Source organism: Chamaea fasciata, unplaced genomic scaffold (assembly GCF_029207755.1).
Source record: "Chamaea fasciata isolate MVZ Bird 193981 ecotype frontalis unplaced genomic scaffold, bChaFas1.0.hap1 SCAF_3, whole genome shotgun sequence".
NCBI lineage: Eukaryota > Metazoa > Chordata > Aves > Passeriformes > Sylviidae > Chamaea > Chamaea fasciata.
This window is the reverse complement of record NW_027094088.1, coordinates 104,675,288-104,693,893: the sequence shown is the minus strand read 5'-3', so window position 1 is coordinate 104,693,893 and position 18,606 is coordinate 104,675,288. Positions and strand designations below refer to the sequence as shown.

Genomic DNA, 18,606 nt, shown 5'->3' with positions numbered 1-18,606 from the left:
GCTATGGGAACCCAGCCTGCTATAGGAAAAATATTTCATTGTCCATCTTTTGCTGCCTTTTATCTTGAAATATGAGAGAAGATCCTGAGAAAGAGCCCTTTCTGGGATGAAAAATACAAAAGCACATATTCCTCTGGAATATAAATGTAATGCCAAGGCAGAGCTGAAAAAGAGAAAAAACATGTCCCCAGAATTCTAGGGAAACATGAGGAGCCATAGCTGTAGTCCATCTCACCTGGACACTAAGTGTCACATTCTACTCATTGCTCTTTTGAAGAATAGAACAGAAGAATATTTTCTGAGCCTTGAAAATGAAGGTTCTGGGATAAACCATGAGGTGCAGGCAGCCACATGAAGGGAGGATGTTATCTCAGTTTGCATCCCTGGTAGTTGGAGCAACTTCCAGCAACAACTGGAGGTGTAAAGTGACCCTCTGTAAGAAGCGAGGGTGGTATTTAAAGTGAACCAGTGGGAAATAAAAGATGATGCCACTGAAAATGAACAGAACGATGTAGAGGATCTCTGTTTGGGGTTGATCAATGATGGGAGCTAACACCAGGTACACAGCTGCCATCAGCACAATTATGGGGATGATAATTGGGACCTGTGAAAGCAAAACATCAGCATAAGGAATCATGTAATTCTGAGTCTCTGTGTGTCTGGACAACCCTGGAACTTCTGCAGAAGGCTTTTTAGATGAAACCTTTCTGCAACCTGAGGTATTATCTAGAAATACCAATCAATATCAATCCAGACATCCTGTTTCCCAGCCTACCCCCACTCCAAGGCTGAACATCTCTGCAAGAGCTACACCACCATATCACACCTTAACCCCTGGTCTTTCCTGCTTTCCTAAACCTGAAGATGCAAACTACTGGGTTCAGTCTGTTCTTGCTCTCCCTATTACTTTGCATATAAAAGCCAAGCTGTAGACAAAACACAGAGGAATTGTATTCAAATCAACTGTACCTTAGCACCCTTGTACAAAAAGTTTTATCCATGTGTTGACAGACAGGTGGACAGGCAGTGTCAGAGGCAATTTCTGTAAGCCTGGTCAGAAAGCATTTAAACTTCAATTTGAAGCCACCCCTCCTCAAAGGAGAGTGGCTTGTGCATTCATTAATAGTCCACAGTCACTGAGGAAACACTGCAGATCAGCTCACTCATGGCATCAGATGAAGAACACATGACTCCTGATTTCCTTCCTTTTATCTGTTTTGTGGGGACCAAACCTGTCCCCATGTCATCTCAAAGAACTTGGGGTACTCCACCTAAGTTTTTTTTTTTTTTCCTCTGCAAGGTTCTTACACCTGGGCTACCCTCCAAGGAGTTTGCCCAAAGTCTCCAAGCATAAACAGGTGATTGATGTTGATCAGAATCATCCTTCATTTACCACTTAAATATTTTAGCAAAAAGAAGATATGGTAGATATATTTTCATAGTGAGGAAGCAGGGCATTTCATTAGCTTTTCAAGACAGAGAATTCAACATTGACTTATGCCTGTATGTTCACACTATCTCTCCCCTTGTTGGCTTTACTGACACAGAACTTGATATTAAAAAAGGAAGGACAACCACATTTAACCCGTAAGCCACCAGTGCTCACTCTTTTCTCCAAATGTTCTCTTAGTTATTTGAAGAATTTAGGAAAATATTTGAGACGTTTGTGTTATTACTGTACCTTGTAAGATCTTGGCAGTTCTGGTTTCTTGATTTTTAAATAGAGGAGCCCAGAAATAGTCATTCCATAGAAAAGCCATGCCATGAAACTTGAAGAAAAGAAAGAAAATTAGACAGCAATAAACTTGGGGTGAGATCATCCAGGAATGTCAGTCCTGCCTTGCAGATCCCAGATGTTCATACCTCAAATTAAAAAGGTGAATATTGATTTAAATTTAGTAGTTCTTCCATTAATTTCCTTTCTAGCACAAACAATGAGAACTTTAAAATTATCTGAACATTACTGATTCAATGGGGATAAGTCACATTCAGTTAAGTCTCTAGTGACAGGAGCATTCATGCATTGCAAAGGTGCTGGTTCTCAATCTCTTTATTTTCTTTCTTCCCTCCTCCTCTCGCCAGTATTGGTTAGAAAGCAATAGCCCAGGCTCAAAAAGACAATGCAAGAAAATACTTAGAAACAATGTAGAACCTATGAGCACCAGGGATGCAAACAGAAATCCTATACACACATACCTGAAAAAGTTCACAATACTGGTGAAGTTTCCTGATATTATCATTATTAAAGACATGGCAGACGTAAACAGTAGAGCAGGGGAGGGTGTGAGGCATCGCACGTGAGCCATTGACAGAATGTCTGGCTGAAAAACAAAGCAAAACAGTGTCATGATATCATGGACTCAGAGGTCCTTACTCACTCCCCTCAGCTGCGGGTGGGAGCTTTGCCTGCAGCCACAGCCACTCGTAATCAGCAAATAAGCATCACAAAAAACCAGATCAGCTCCGAGGAGTGTAAGTACCAAAAACTCCTTCAAAGATATTTTTATTGTGTCTCACTGGTTTCATATCAAATATGCTCAGTTTAAGCAGGCAAAATGAGGTTTATAAACTACTGATGTGACAGAATGAGTCAGATTTCTTGTCTAGAGCTCTCCTGACCACCATCAGGACCTTTTGACATCTTCTGCCTCTGTCATGTCTCTCTGGGACTTGACATCTCTTGGGATGACTGGAAAATGAGCCAACTCATTTGGACTACAAGTCATGGATTACTCCTGAAACATTTATGTAAAAACAAATTAAACCAGGATTTATTTCAGGATTAGTAGCCTCTTTATTGCTTGTTTCATTGGGAAAGTTTAATGAGAAAGGCTGCTTTTTAAATATACTTTAATACCATTTTATTTTATTTTTAATTCCCAACCAAAATATCATGCAAGGACTTTTGCTAGAGATGAATGTCTGACAAATTCAGCTCATAGTCTGGTATGGTCAGATTCAGACCATCTGTGCACGTGTCAGCGCAGAGCTTGCTGTGACAGAGCAGGCACTGTCCTTAGAGAAGCTGAGGAATCAGTAAACACCAAAACCAGCAACCACCAGTCCAGTCACCTCCACCAATCTGGTCATTCATATCCATAAAAGATTCCCTGCTATGAACCAGAAGCAGAGCTGGTGTGGAATCATAGATTCATAGAATGATTTGGGTTGGAAGGAACCTTAAAGATCATCTAGTTCCAACATCCCTGTTGCAGGTAGACCACCTTTCACTAGACCAGGCTGCTCAGAGACCCATCAAGCCTGGCCTCAAATTTCCAGGGATTGGGCATCCACAACCTCTCTGTGCAACCTATTTCAGTGCCTTCATACCTGAGGACAGAAAAGCCAGATGCTGTGAGTGGGAAGGACCAAAAAAAGCAGAGAGATTCAGGAGGAACATAAGAGGCCTGGTCAAAACAGAGGACAAAGGCAGCTCAGCCTTTTTTCTCCTCTTTGTGGAGCAGTGTGGTTGTGTGTGAAGGTGTACCTGTGAGTCTGTATCAGCAGCTGGGATGTGGCAGCAACCTGGGGAGCTTGTATGCCCAGGTATGAGCAACTGGGGAGACTGGGATCCAGGGGCTGAGTATCTGAGCCCAGCTGCTGGAGGGACCCACACTGTACATATGTTTCTATATATATTTCTCACTAATAGACCCCTGGTCAGCCAGAGAGAGAATCAAAGGCCATTGGTGTTGTCAGTGCTGGTATTTGTGTGAGCCCCAGGTATGTCTGTATGTGCAGCTCTGTGTTTCCTGCTGTCTCTGTATGTATATATACAGCCATACATGTACGTATGTGTGTACATAAATATATTTCAAACCTGTGTTTGCATGTGTGTGGCTACTGGGAATACATGCTGGACTTACTGGTTGGACCAGGCAGGAGGGAGCTGCAGCAGCCTGACCTCCACTGGGTTACCAGATTTGGCCCACCTAACAAAACCAATGCTACACCCAAGGTAGGAGAGATGTAAGGCTTGGTGTCACCTTGTAATTGCTTATGAAGCTTGAAGAGCAGAGGTATCCTATGCTGCATCTAAACTGGACTACCCATGAGAAAGCTGGATAGCCCCTGAGACCAACCTGTGTAGTCAGTGTAACATGGAAAGGCAGCTGGCTGGTGCTGGGCTACCTTCCCAGTGTGAGCAAAGGTGTCTTACAACAGATGAGCATGGCCAGGTTCCCCTTCCCTGGCAGGTATGTTGACTAGGTCACCCCACAGCCTGTGGCTGGTACTCCAACGCAGCAATATTTGAGCAGTTCATTCCAAAGCTGTTCTTAAAATTCAGGCTAGATGTGAATATGTATCTTTTTAAATGCAGCTGACTGAAGAAGAAAGCCCAGAGACAACATAAACCTCACATTTGAAAGAGATGGGGATTAAAGTCTTTGTGCAAGGAACAAACCGCTTGAACAGCTATCACTCTGCCAGTTGAACATACACAGTGTTTTCCTCTCTGCTTTAGTGTCACAAGAAGGTGAAGCTGCTCAAAGCAAGGCAGACCCCTTTGTTTGTGCTTACCATATGGCCCTCCCTGGCAGCAATGTAGCATACACGGCCTCCGCTGAAGAACGTGCCGTTTGATGAACCAAACGTAGACAGGGCCACCGACAGGGAGATGAGCCATGCCCAGCGGCCCAGGACTTTGTCCCTGAGGTGGGAAAGAGTTCACAGCATAAGATGCAGTTCATAGATGTATTAAATACCCACTGTAGAACCAGACAAGTTTCATCCCTCCATTATTTCTGTATTATACTGGATTTTTTTTCCAAAGTCTTTCTAATGATTTAAAGTCTTCTTGCAATTTCCATAATATTTAGTGACGAGTAAGTTTGTCTTGTCTGACAGCTTTTCTTCCTGCTATATATATATATTCTGTCCACACTGCAATGGTGTACAAAGCAATCACAACAGGCAAAACCACCTTTTTTGTGTACTGATGCTGTGGCAAAATGCCTGAAGATACTGCTATCATAACCAATAATATTAGCTTGGAAATCACAGAAAAACTGTTTCCACCACACTGGAAGAAATATTCTGCATTATAACTTCTTCCTGAATACGCATAGAATTTTAACTCTTTAATCCCACATGCACCTATTACTGCTCTTCTGTGAATCAGACTTAAGCCAAAGCAATGGTTTGAATTCCAGATGTTTGGTTCTACATGTTCAGGAATTTCTGGTTTTCTTCCTCCTTAACAGAAGAAATAGAAGAGTTACAGAGTTCAAGGTAAACATTTGGAAGGAATTATAATTTTCTCACCTAAAAGTGAAGGTTGTCTTCTGGAATGAAAGAGCATTAAGCGTATTAATTGAATAATAAATGATGGTGTTTGGGGTAATTATCGCATATGCAAATACTCTGTTTAATTGCCAAAATCTTTATTTACAAGCAAACTGAAACCTGTGGTTGCTGTTAAATCACTGTCATCAAAGAAACGCTGGGAAGAGTTTCCTGAACTCCTTCTGTGGCTGCACCTCTCAGTACTGAACAATGCTTCTTTCTGGCAGTTTTCCTCTTATATAGGGAATAAATGCATTTAAATGTGACATGTCCTCCTTTGGCTTTCTTTTACTCCTTCCATTCTTTCTTAATGGCCTGAATAGCTGCATCTCTTGCTTGTGAGCCATAGCTTTCACCCCCTCCTCAGACTGGCTCCCTACCTGTTCCCCAGCCTTTGAGTGCCCAGCTTTCCTGTCTAAAGTTCAATATTTCTTCCTGAATTGCACTCTTGGGTGAAAAGGTTAATCAGGCAGGAAAAGGAGATGTATTACAAAGGAGGAAGCTCACAAATAACTTGTTAATTAGGAATGATGGGAAAGGAAGTGCAGGGAAAGTTCATGACACTGCAGCTTAGTGAGGCTTTGAGACATGCTCAAACAAAGCACTAGACCCCTAAAAGCTCCTACTCATAATGATGTGAAAGGCTATTGGAGAACACATGCAGCAAGAGCTCAGTCAGATCTTAAAATGGGAGATCTTGTGAAATGTACACAGATGCAAAGCTGCTGCTGACTTTTTAGGAAGAGGATGAGCAGTACTTAATCTGTGGATACACTGTATCATCATTTCTGCCAGACAATTCATTTAGGGCTATCAGGGATTCTGTGTCTTTGGAAATATTTAGACTAAGACTGGATGTTCTAGTGGAAGACCATTGAGAGTGTCTATACCTCTCATGATGATCCCTTCCTTCTCTTCCTAAATTCCTTGTCTTGTACAGAAACTGTTTAATATCACCAAATAATTCAGGTTGATGAAAGGTAGAAATTATTTCCTTGCAGCTCTGGAAAAATCCAAGCCAACTGAAGTTACACTTACCAAAGGCTACCCAACCTGTGTATAACACCTCTCAAAGGTGGTGTTGAGATCAATGCCATTTTCCATTTCCACACAGACAGAGAAACTGAGACAAAAGACACTGGTCTGCTCTAAATTCCAGGTGCCAAGTGGACAGGATTCACTCAGTTGACTCTTGTCTCACTCCCAAACCACTGTTTCTGCATTAGCAGGGCAGCACATTGCTATCTCCATTTCCCTGGAGAGATCTCAAATGTGGGTCCATTTCTCAGTCCCCAAGACTGGATATGTACCCACGCTGCATTCCCAGTGCCTGTGGGGAAATGCTCCTGGTGTGACCTTCACTTCTCCTTTATGGACACTTTCCATGAGGTAAAACATGAGTTGGGAGGAGCTACAGGTTCCCAGTGTAAACAAAGGGAATGGGGAGTAAGGAATGTGCCATCTTGGCAGTGTAGACACACCTTGGAGATCATTGCTAGATGGAGTTGGTCAGCCTTGGCCTCATAGAACCACAGAATTATAGAATCATAGAACAATTTGGAGCAGACCTTGAAGATCATCCTCTTCTAAGACCCTGCCACAGGCAGGGACACCTTCCACTACACCGGGTTACTCAAAGCCCCCTCCAACTGGACCTTGAATGTTTCCAGGGATGGAGCATCCATAGCTTCTCTGGGCAACCTGTGCCAGTGCCTCACCACACAGTAAAGAATTTCTTTCTTATGTCTAAGATAAACCTACACTCTTTCAATCTGAAGACATTCCTGCTTGTCCTACTTATAATGCCCTTGTAAAAACTTCCTTTCTGCCTCTCGTGTAGCCCCTTTAGGCACTGGAACTATAAGGTCTATAAGGTCTCCCTGAAGCTTTCTCTCCTCCAGGCTGAACAGTCCCAGCTCTCTCAGAAAACAGTGTGCTTCAGCCCTCTGAGCATCTTTGTCACCCTCTTCTTCTCTGTAACATGGCCTGACAGGTCCTCCTGGCCTCACCAATGCAGTGCTGCCATTCCCTCTGGGAATAACATTCGAATCTCCTGAAACTCAGGAGAGAAGCAGTGTTTCTGAGGGCTGCATTGCCTGTGTTGCCCCGACAGAGCTCACCCCCAGGTGACGGCCACAGCTTCTGAGGACAGCAGCTCAGAGGGAGTCATGGCTGCCAAGTAGCTCACGTTTACCAGCAAATACAGGCATGTAACCAGAGGAATGGCAATCATCAGAGCTCTGGGAAGGGTCACCTGGAAAAGAGATGACAGCAGTGTTAGGTGCAGCACATTTATGCCTGTACTGTGCTTTTTTTGTTTGTTTTGGTTTTGCCACCACCCACGTCTCTCATTCAAATTCCTCCACTCCCTAAGCTTTTCCTCAGAACAAGACATAGATCCAGATTCACATGGCAGTTTTCACACCAGTCCTGTACAGTTCCAAAGTTGGTCTAAAAAACCCCACAACCAACCAAACAAATCAAACAAAAAGAACACACCAAATCTTATTAAATAGATTTTGGTTTGTAGCTGCCCAAGATGCCTTTTGTATACTTCTCGATTATTTTAAAATTGATTTATTTGTTATTAATGTGTTATGTCTCCTAGTGTGCTGCATATTCCCATAAACACCTCACTCCTATGGACAGAGTTCCAGTTTGTGTTGTATCATGTTTAACTGCTCTACAGTTTCAATCAAAACAGGGGGCTGATCTCAAAATCTCAAAGGGGATTTGCTCTAGAAAGGAAATATTTCTTTTTTCTTAGTGGCAGAATAGTGTCTTAGAACATTGCAGAATCATTTTAAGACTCAATAAAATCAACAGTGTCTTATGCAACTGAAAATACCAGGAAATGGCAACTATATGCATCTAAGAACCTGAAATATCAATCTTTGCATTCCCCATTCTCAACACAGGACAAGATACAGCAATTCCTGACAGTGGTGTCTCCACTCTGGAAGGGCCTGAGTATCAGTGTGCATGATCCTGTGGGAGAGAGTGCCCCTGGGATCTTGCTGTCATTTAGGTTAATATTTAACTCCGTATTTTCATTTAATCTGTAGGATCTTGTGTGCTGTGTTGGTAGAAAGCACACTCTATAAACTCTGCACTCACACAACTCCTGCAAAATAAGAGTTGTTCACTGCTGCAGCATTTCATCTGTGAAAATGGGTAATATGGCACAGAGAAGGCTGATGTGAGATGCAGATGAGCTACTTCAGTGCCTGTAGCATGGACTGCACAATGCTAAAATAGGGATGTTTAAAGACAGGGATCATTCACAGAGCTATATTGCCTTTCCAATGAGGCTTGGCTTGCTCTGAAGTTGCCCCTTGATACAACAGGAAGAGATAAAGTAGTTTTCTAAAGCACAGCTTACAGATCAAGTCTTTAAGGAAATACATCGTGTTAAGAATCCTATATGGATTATAGTAGTGAGTGCTTTAATGAATAAATCTAGGTGCCTACAGTGAGATCTTCTAAACATTAAGACAAAACTTCATCCCCAAAGTATCCAAGTGTTGCCTAATAATTTCTTTCCAGTCAATGGTTTATTTTAGGACTTTCATAGGACCACACGATGGTTTGGATTGGAACAGACCTTAAGGATTATCTAGTTCTAACCCCCATGCAAAGAGCAAGGGTTCCTTCCATTACACCAGGTTGTTCAAAGCCCCACACAAGCCGATTTTGAACACTCCTGGGGATAGGGTATCCACAACGTTTCTCGTGCCAGTACCTCACCACCCTCACTGTAAATCCCTTGATTACCACTCTTAACACTATCACAGATAGAATCAAACATATTAACAGCAGGAAGAAGTAAGTAAAACCCAGCTTGCTTGCTCACTCACTCACTCGCTCACTCAGTCACTCACTCACTCACTCACTCACTCACTCACTCACTCACTCACTCACCTCAGGCTTCTTCAGTTCCTCAGTTACATAATTTAGGTTGTTCCATCCATCATAGGACCAGAGTCCCTGGTAAAATGCCACTCCAACTGCCCCAATACCTGCAGTCGTGCCTTGAAAACCATTCTGAAAACTCTGAGTTTGTCCATTGGCTAGCAGCACCAACCCACCCACCACAATCACCAACAAAGCCAAGAGTTTGGCAGCTGTAAAAATGTTCATAATAGATGTCGCCAGCCTCACATTGAGACAGTTGATGATAGTTAAAATCAGGATGCAGGCAGCAGCTGTACATTTGACGGCAACCTGTGGAGAGGAGCATCCTGGGTAGAACGGCGCAATGGCATACTCAGCAAAGCTCAGACAAACAGCTGCCAAACCAGCTGGTCTCACCAGGATGACAGAAGTGTAGGCGAAAAGGAAAGCAGGAAAAGAACCAAAAATCCTCAAAATGTAAATATATTCTCCTCCAGACTCTTTAATTATCGTTCCAAGCTCAGCGTACGACAAGGCTCCAAACATGGCCAGGAGACCACATGCTGCCCAGATCAGCAGGCTGCTGGCAGGGTTCCCCATGTGATGTAGTACCCACTCAGGGGACATAAAGATCCCCGAGCCTATCATGGTGCCAGCAATTAATGACACGCCGCTAATCAGGCCGACCTCTTGTTTCAGTCTTAACTTCTCCTTTCCTTCACTCACATCTGCAGACAAATGAAGTGGATCTGCCAAATTAAGTGGATCTGTTGTCTTCCTTTCCCTCATTGTGGAAATGTGAGGAGATGTTGTTGTAAGGAGAGAATCTGAAAAAGGATTAAGGCATATGAATAAGGAAATAAGGACTACCTCAGGCTCTAAGGTTTAGTTAATAATTACAAAAGTCACACTGAACGCTTTGAAAAACACAAACTTATCTTCTGCATTTCACATTCTTTCATTACCCATCTCATCTTGGTAATTTATTACACAGAGTTTGATTATCCCTGAATGTCATGGCAAGCAATGGTAATGGACAATACCCAGCGCGACCTCAAAATCACTCAGCACATTACTGGACTGTGATCCTGGTTATCTCTACTTTAAATCATGCTTCAAACAGTATCTGAAATAAAGATCAGGTAAGCAAAGTCCCCATGCAAATCTGTACTTTATTCTTTGCTTAAAAGTCAATGTTCAAGCACTAGCTTTAACACTCAATCATATTTTCATACTTCACTGTAGCATGATCAAACAAACAAGTCTGCCAGCCAATGTGCTAAGGCTTTGCTCAACAAAGAACATTTCCAGTGTCGTGATCAAAGAAACAGAAATGTTTTGCTAAAAACAGTCCAGAGACACTTTTTCTGCACAGTAGTAGGTGGCAATATGGGCTTTTTCCAATTTTAGGAAGTGCAGGAGGAGAAGCATAAAAAGGCTACAATTACATTTTTCCAGGTACATAAGGTGTGCTCACTCCTACCACACCACAATCTTCAGAGCACTTTGTCACAGCTCATCATACACACATTTCAATGCACATGTGGCAGAAACATGGCACAAGCTTTTGAAGATACCCCTGACCCTTCCTTAGATATCTAACACATAAAATTCCAGACCTTGAGGTAGGGTCTGCTATAAATATGACTATTGCAGTGCATGAGGGTGTATTTTGTGATCTGTGATGTGTATGAAGTATTGAGTGGAAGGGAACTTCCACACATTCCTTTGACCATGAACTAAACCTTACTGGAGAGATACTGTCCTTGGAGGTCTCTTGCAAACCTCTGTTGAGATAAGTACCAGAAGTGAGACCTTTCTCTGCCCTTCATAGCCACCACAGACCTTGAATCTTTAAAACTATCTGTCCTTTTCAAGCATTTGAGCTAAAAAAGGCATGACTATAAACAGAACAGTATTTCTATTATTTCTCAAAAAATTCCTTCTAAATCATTTAGACTTCTCTTTTTTTTTTTTCATTAAAAAAAAATCTAAATAGCTTTGCAGTTCTCTGCAAGAAGAGTCCAAGGTAACCTTGGACCCTTAACAAAACTCATGGGCCCACAAGAAAAACAAGCGACATATACAAGTCGCATAATTTCTCATGCTATGGCAAATAAAGTTGTTCGAATTTTATCATCAGGTTGAAGGACTTTAAGTTCTCTTAAGAAGAACTCAAAGAAGAAAAAAGCTCTCAAATCTCTTTAAAAAGTAGGGGGGCTTAGAGTATAAATGTTATTATTACATTAAGGAAATGAGAAAAGTTTGATGAGTTTTGTAAAGGATTTCAGAAGGTATTCCTATCATCTCTCTAGTATTTGCTAGGAAATGAATGCCGGCTGTTTTTCTCCTAATTTCAAAGTCCCTTATAGAAGTTCACAGCTGATCAAGGGGTAGGTGTAACAAAAGTGAAAGCTTATACTTTATCTATCAAGTAGGTTTTTTAAGTTTTCTCAGCAAAGGTGTGAGTTCTGCGAATAAACATACACCTTGTACTGCAAGGGTGGAAATTAACACATTTCAAGTTAATGGTTTGCAAAGCGGTGGAGAACTTGGAGGAAGGCATCCCAGTATTGCAGAGTATTTTGGTTTGCTTTTGCTAAGTGACAGTGCTCTTCTTTTCTGGTTTAGTTGTAGAGTATTCTTCTTTAAATTGCAAATGACACTGTAAGACGATACTGGAATCCTTCAGCAGTCCAAAGGTCTGGGTTTTTTCCTTTACTACTGACACTCCTGTGTGCACCAATGCATGTATTATGTATACCAATCCTTATTGAAAACAAAGGCTCAAAATATGGTTAAATCAAAGCTAGAAGAAAATTTCATATGACTACCGGTTGTTAAATATCCTTCTAGTAAGGCTATAGATATATTTCTCTAAGTCTTCTGTTTTAATGAAGGAAGTTCTGGTCTGAAGTGTAAATGCAAGGTTCTTGGAGGGGATTTTTTCAAACCTTTACTGCTCTTGCTCCTAGAAATGAATAACTTTTAATCTAATGTTGTAGGGGGAAAAAAATGGAATTTCTTCAAACTTGATAATGTCAAAAAAATTTCTGTAAGGCCCCTCACATAACTAGAACTAGTAAACTGGTATGTCAATAGCCTCAGTCAATTTCTAGAGGGAAGTCTATTTTTGATCCCAGATTCATTGTTACTCAGTTCTAACTGCTTCCACCTAGAGTAATAAGGAATCTAATTAATAATGATAAGAACTTGAGGCTATTCCTGTGGAAGATATTGCAGTCTGATTGCTTTGGATTTTTTTTTTTTCCCATTGTCTTGGTCTTTTTTTGACTGATATTAGCAGTAAGGAGCAGCCGTAATATATTTTAGTCAAATGATTTGTCACAATTATAATTTGTCAAAACTGAGTATGTAAAAGGGCAACTCACTGCTCCCTTCCAAAAGGGAGAGGTATAAGAAGGAGTAAAAAATACAAGTTCTGCTTTCTCCTCGAGTGGAGTGGCAGAGCTTTGCTACTCAAGCCGTCACCTAATAAATCCCCTACCTGAACAATTCTCACTCTACCTTTGACACTGCAATGAATGGTTGCCATCTACTGGTCCCGAGAAATAATGCGACATGCCTCAGTCTGCATTTGGGTTTGGTATTTTGCATTCCTGGCTGAAAAGAAAAGCTTACTGTAAGTATTACTTCTTCAACATTAACATAGCACAAACAGACTATATTCGAGTTGAGTGAAAACTCTCCTTAACGTCCTTATGGCTCTTTTATCTCAGGAGTAACTACGAGGACTAGAGAAGACTAATTTAAAGGTAAATGTCAGTGGTAAAAACTAGGCAAAACATGTGGGCAAATATTTTGCAATATTTAATTTTAGGACCCAGGAGTGATATTTAGAACACAGTTATGGGCTTGGTTTCCCTGTCCCACGCTTGGAAAAGAGTTACAAATCTCTGGATGGGATTAAAAATAACCTGTAATCTGAGGGCAGAGTGGCCAAAACCATTGCCCAGAACTTCCTTTGGAGGTAGACACCAACACTGTACTTATAAATTTGTGTAGGGATCAAGATTTTTTTTTTTTTTTTTTAATTGAGAAAACCCCAAACAACAAACATCAAGTTGGATGAGAAGTACTAAAGGTTAGAGAATTCATCCAGGACATAAGATGTGGGTTTGATGGCCTTCCCTATTTAAGAACATGGAAACCCACAAATTCAGCTTGAATACTCTCACCTCCAAAATGCAATATTTGAATTGCAGTTGCACGCAGATCTTGATGCCTGTGCTTGCCATATAAGTAGAGATGCCTGACTGAGACCAGAGAGGAAATGAGGGGCGGGAAAGTGGAGCTCTGAAATACATCCTGAGCCCAGAAGAAAAATTGGGGCAGAGAGTCAACACACTCCAGATGTCCTGTGTGAAAACAGACAAAGAAAAGAGGACTCATTGAGAGGTATCCACCTGGGGAACGGGTGTCCCATGTGTTTGACTCTAAGGCTCTACATCCGCAGTGCATCCTGGCTCTTCTCACATCTGAGCCTTGGAAGAGTGCAGCTTTGGGCCTCCACCCCACTGGAGATGACCTGGACCCACCAGCTTCTTTTGTGATGTGTCCAGGGGCCAGCAGTGTGTGGCTGCCCTCAAGGCAACAGTGAAAAACAGGGCTCTTTGTGCAGCAGAGCTCTGGCTGGGATTTTAAAAATGCCAATGTGAGCTGCAGCTAGCAAAAAAAACCACAGCTTGGGCTACTGAGAGCAGGATGGTGGGGTGGAAATGACATTTCTGAGGATGCAGGACAGCCCTAGGCTTCAAAACAAGAATTATCACTAAAACTGAGCTTGTTTATATTTAGAGCAACTGCCTTTCCCTGTCATGTTACAAATCATGGATGTGAAGTTGGGGGGGTGAAGAGTGAATCTTAAACCCAATAATTTACCATGAGCTGAGTTAGTGCTCCCTGTCTGGGACTGCAGACAGCCTGCAGCTGAGCTTGAGCTTCCCTGTTCCTGCTCAGCAAGGGCTCAGTGTATTCTGGTTCTGCAACTATTGAACTTTGAAAGACTTGCTTTTGTTTTATAGATATTCTTTATTAAAATGTATTTAGTATCCCATGTTTCCAATTAGACACTGAATATTTTGTTTAGTTATCTTACTGTGTTCAAGAGGAAGCTGCTAGTGCCATACTGCACCTCTTAAAAACAATGAGATCCAGGTAGAAGGAAATCTCAAAGGCTCAGGAGCAGACTGACTCTATGTGCCAAAAGATGAGTCAGTGGGAAAAAAACCAGCCTGACTGAATAGGGAGGTTTTGATGAAACTCGGGGAAAAAAAAGAAAAAAAAAAAAAAAAAAAAAAAAAAAAAAAAAAAAAAAAAAAAAAAGAGAGAGTTTATGACCTTTGAAAGAAAGGGCAGGCAACACAGGAAGAGTACAAGGATGTCACTGGGTCATGTACAGAGAAAATTAGAAAGATGAAAGCTCAGCTAGAACTCAATCTAGCTACCACTGTGAAAGACAATAAAGAGTGTTGAGGATGAGAGGATATGGTCTCAAGCTGCACCACAAAAGGTTCATGCCGGCTATCAGGAAAAATTTTTTCACCCTTTTTTTTGAAAAGGTGGTTAAGCATTAGAATGGGTTGCAGAGGGAAGTGGTAGAGTCACCATCCCTCATGGTGTTCAAGAAACGACTGGCTGACTGGCCACAGCCACTAACCCTCAGTGCTAGGGTTTAGTTGGCATGGTGGTATTTGGTCAAAGGTTGGACTTGGTGGTCTTGGAGGCCCAACCTTAATGATTCTATGATACCAGTTGCTCTAGAAGATATTGATGGAGTAAGATGAAACACTGATGAAATGAGAACCACACCTGAAAAGAAACAATTACAACTTGGGAAAAGTACTTATCCCACTGTTGCTTGCACAGGTCGAGTTAATCTATCAAGTACTATTGGTACTTTTTCTTTCAGCAACCGAGGAAAATTATACAAATGTCTTATATTTTCCTATATTTCTTCCTTCAGTCTCTATTTCCTGGTCTTATAGGTACATATGTATATAATGTACACATATATATATACACAATCTGTCCTGTTTTCTTTTCCTAGCAATACCTTAAATTAGCCTTAATAATTTTTGCATTTGTTTGTACTCTTAAGAACTCCTTTTAAATGTTGGAAATAAGTTTTCATTTATTTATATATTTTAATTAATGATTATATTATCTTGTCCTATACAAAGTCTGTTTTGCAGAATCATTATCAAATGAATGCTGTCATTACTAGAATACAAATAAACATTTTCATGAAAACTTTCCACCAAACAAGATTAAAAATAGAACTTAAACATGCCAAAATTCTATTTAATCGCTGAAATGCATTCCTACATTTCTGAGTAGACGCACAATAATACCCCTACTAACACAAGATAGTTTTATTATTTTTAAAACAAACTTTTACAACACATGCTTAGAGTTTAGCCTGTAAATCTCTACACACTCTGTTAGGTAGCATTCTATAATAAAATAGTTTCCTCTGTACAATTCCTGTCAGCAACATCATAATAGCATTGACCCAAATAATGCCAGTTTTCCTCAGGTGAAAAAGGGACATAGTAACTGCAGGTACTAAACTGATTCCCTTAAAAACTTCACAAAAACTGATCCCTATTTTTGAATGATACCCTGCACCAGAAGTGACATTTAGGGCCCACAGAAAGCAGCTCCCTTCCCCAGCCTGCCCCACTGCTGCCTCAACATTTTCCCAAAAACCCCAAGGACTGAAAGGCTGTTTGCCCACTTGCCTCTTTTCTTCTTCTTAATAACAAGAGTGCGGGAAGCACCGGCTTTGGTAGTGTGGCACAGCAGAGGACCTGCCTTACTACTAGGGGACTAGGAAAAGCACATGGAGAACAACAGCCAAGTAGGAAAACAGGGTAAGGTTGCTTGGAGCAGCTGGTGAAAGTTTTGTGAGTTGCCTCCGCCTGTTTGCTTTCCCTGGGCCACAGTCAGGAGCGCAGGGTGGGGCTGGGCGGCTTATCCCTGCCTAGCACTGCTGCTGCCAACACGTGTGAGGCAGATCACCCTCCCACTGCTCTCCCCCCACGCAGGGGTGGGATGTCCTTCAGCTCACAGTCAGGGCCAGCATGAAGGCAGGGTTTGCCCCTACATGCCCAAAACATTTCCTTTGTGGAGTGGTTATAAGCTGTACAATGGGCTCTGGGCCATCCATGCTTCCAGTCCTGTGAAGTTGATCTCCTGGGATAAGCTTAGCAAGGGTCAAGGGGGCTCAGCCAGTCTCCATACCAGTTACTGCCTAGCTTCTCAAAGAGCTAGAACAAGGGGGTAATTTTAATGCTGTTTAACATCACTTAGATTCTTTCAAATAAAAAGGAAAAAAAATGTTTGCCTGGAAAAGTCATGCAAGTTATGACACTTTAACATCTCTGGCTGGTGCTTCATGAAGTTGCAACAAACACGTGTTTTCCAACTACTGCTTCATCTTGTGGATTTTACAGAAAAACTAATGATCTTGGGAAGATAGAGATGTGTTGACACTAATTCCTCCCATCTGTATGCTTTAGTTAAATCTAAAAATAGATTAAAAAAAAAAAAGAAGGATGAAAAAAATGGATTAAGCATCTTTTCTTGGCCTTACAGAGGAAGTAAGTGTGGGAGATGGGAACCAGGTTTTCATTCCATTTGGTAAATTTCCCCTTGAGATTGTATGAAGGAAAAAACTGCTGAAAGGTTTGGAGGACTCTTCCTGGTCTAGAGATCATAGCTCCTTAATCGCTCTTGTCAGTGATGCAGCCAGCATGATGTAACATGGATGTACAGGAATCACTCTTAAGTAGTATTGTTCTCTTGAATGAAAATTGGATGCATATACAGATGATGTCCTCTAATTCTTAGTCCTTAGCCAAAATGAGTGGAAAGGCACTCTTATTTACACATACAAACTTCCTGATTTGCAATCCACTAACAGGATGTATTACAAGGGAAGAAGTTTTCCAGCCAGACTGGATTTCCGTCTGGAGCCAGCTCAAGCCAGTAGGCAAAGCAAGCCACAGGCTGCAGAGTGTGGTCTCAAGCCTACTTTCCCTGTGCCAGAGAAATGGGAATTGATTATTCCCATTTGAAGACCTAATCTCTCCTTCCCACTTGAAAAGCTCTTTGCTCCCAGTGTCACAGAGACAGCAAAGGTATAGCTGGCTGGGTGGTGGGTTCCTCCCCCAGCAGCTCCCACAGGAAAACAAAGCAGTTCTCTTTCCTTTTGCCCTGCTTCTTCCATTTTCTCCTCCAAGATGGGGCTCATCCTTGGGTCCCCACCCCAGCACTGGGGGTGCAGATGCACAAACGGCTGTTGGGCCCTGATAATAGATTAGCTGAAGACAAGGGTCCTGTACTGCAAGAGAGGGAGAGCTGACTCACAAAAAGAACTTGAATTTTGCAATGTTTAAAAACGCTTTTCAGCTCAATAAATTTGTGGGGGGTTTTTGTGTTTGACTAACTGCCTTGGAAGAAGGATGCATCAGAAACAAGAGAAGTACTTCAGAAGTCTGTAAAACCTGCAGATATAATTAAAGCTAAGCCCACAGAGGTATGAATACACTGTTATTATTTACGTAATATGTGCATAACATTGGCACCTACTTTCCAGTTTTACAGTGCTCAACCACTTTGTTTATGCTCAGGAAGCAAGATGGAATTTCCCTTCCTCAGTCTGTGTCTGGCATTCTATACTCACTGTGCTGTGCCTTGTTGCTCTGAAGGCCTGTTTGGCACAGAAGGAGGTTTGGGTTCTCTGTGTAGAAATGGGGGCTAGTGGATATGCCTTCATGCTATAATGATCAGTCAGAACAGAGGTCTGAACTAGCTCTGAGCTAATACAGCTGTGCTCCATTTTGGCATTTAAATGATGTGTCCAGTCATCTTGTTGCTTGTGGTTGGGCCCCCTTGACACTGTATAAGAACAGGAAATTCTGATGAGCTTCAGGTGCAGTTAAGATAGAAGAAAAAATTACAGCCTAGTGGTTACAGCAAAAGAGCAGAGATGACTGCAGATGTCCAAATGTTACCTTAAGCAAAGTCCACTTGGTGTCAAGGCTGCTGGTTCAGAGCCCTGTCAGAAGAACCTTTGGCAATTGGGAGGATCAGTATTTGATACAACAAGAGGTAGAAGGGTGTTGATGAACCTAAGACATGAAACTATGTAAGTAAAAGTACTGTTGCAGATCTTTCTTCTAGTTTATCCTTTGCACTACAGCTTCTCATTTTTGAAGATACAGAGAAGTTCTAGTACATGCAAGTTAAGTTGGCGAAACTTTATGCAAAAAAATCAAGACTTCTGGATATGCTCTTGGGGTTCTTATAATGTATTTCCCTAGGAGAGGGGAAAAAAAAGAAGCATTCTTGCTGCTCTTCTTTGTTCTGATATGGCTGAATTATGTCATCCTAAGTGTG

The 18,606-nt window shown here is 41.6% G+C and overlaps 1 protein-coding gene across 1 annotated transcript; it reads right to left on the bottom strand.

The window, feature by feature from the left end:
• Window positions 1-370: 370 nt before the first annotated feature.
• Window positions 371-16,146, bottom strand: LOC136287868 (b(0,+)-type amino acid transporter 1-like). Its single transcript, XM_066180564.1, has 10 exons — window positions 15,945-16,146; window positions 14,934-15,012; window positions 13,380-13,559; window positions 12,709-12,804; window positions 9,208-10,007; window positions 7,407-7,540; window positions 4,522-4,651; window positions 2,197-2,321; window positions 1,682-1,769; window positions 371-604 (listed from the first exon to the last, which is right to left on the bottom strand). Exons 4-10 carry the CDS (start codon window positions 12,734-12,736, stop codon window positions 371-373), a joined length of 1,539 nt encoding a protein of 512 aa, XP_066036661.1. The 5' UTR covers window positions 12,737-12,804; window positions 13,380-13,559; window positions 14,934-15,012; window positions 15,945-16,146.
• Window positions 16,147-18,606: the final 2,460 nt, after the last annotated feature.

Coding starts and splice junctions, on each gene's coding strand:
- LOC136287868 (XM_066180564.1), bottom strand. CDS start 12,736: ATGGCAACCATTCATTGCAGTGTCAAAG. Junction 4,652..7,406: donor GCTGTGGCCGTCACCTGGGG/GTGAGCTCTGTC, acceptor TTCCCACCTCAG/GGACAAAGTCCTGGGCCGCT. Junction 1,770..2,196: donor AGTATTGTGAACTTTTTCAG/GTATGTGTGTAT, acceptor CTTTTCTTCAAG/TTTCATGGCATGGCTTTTCT.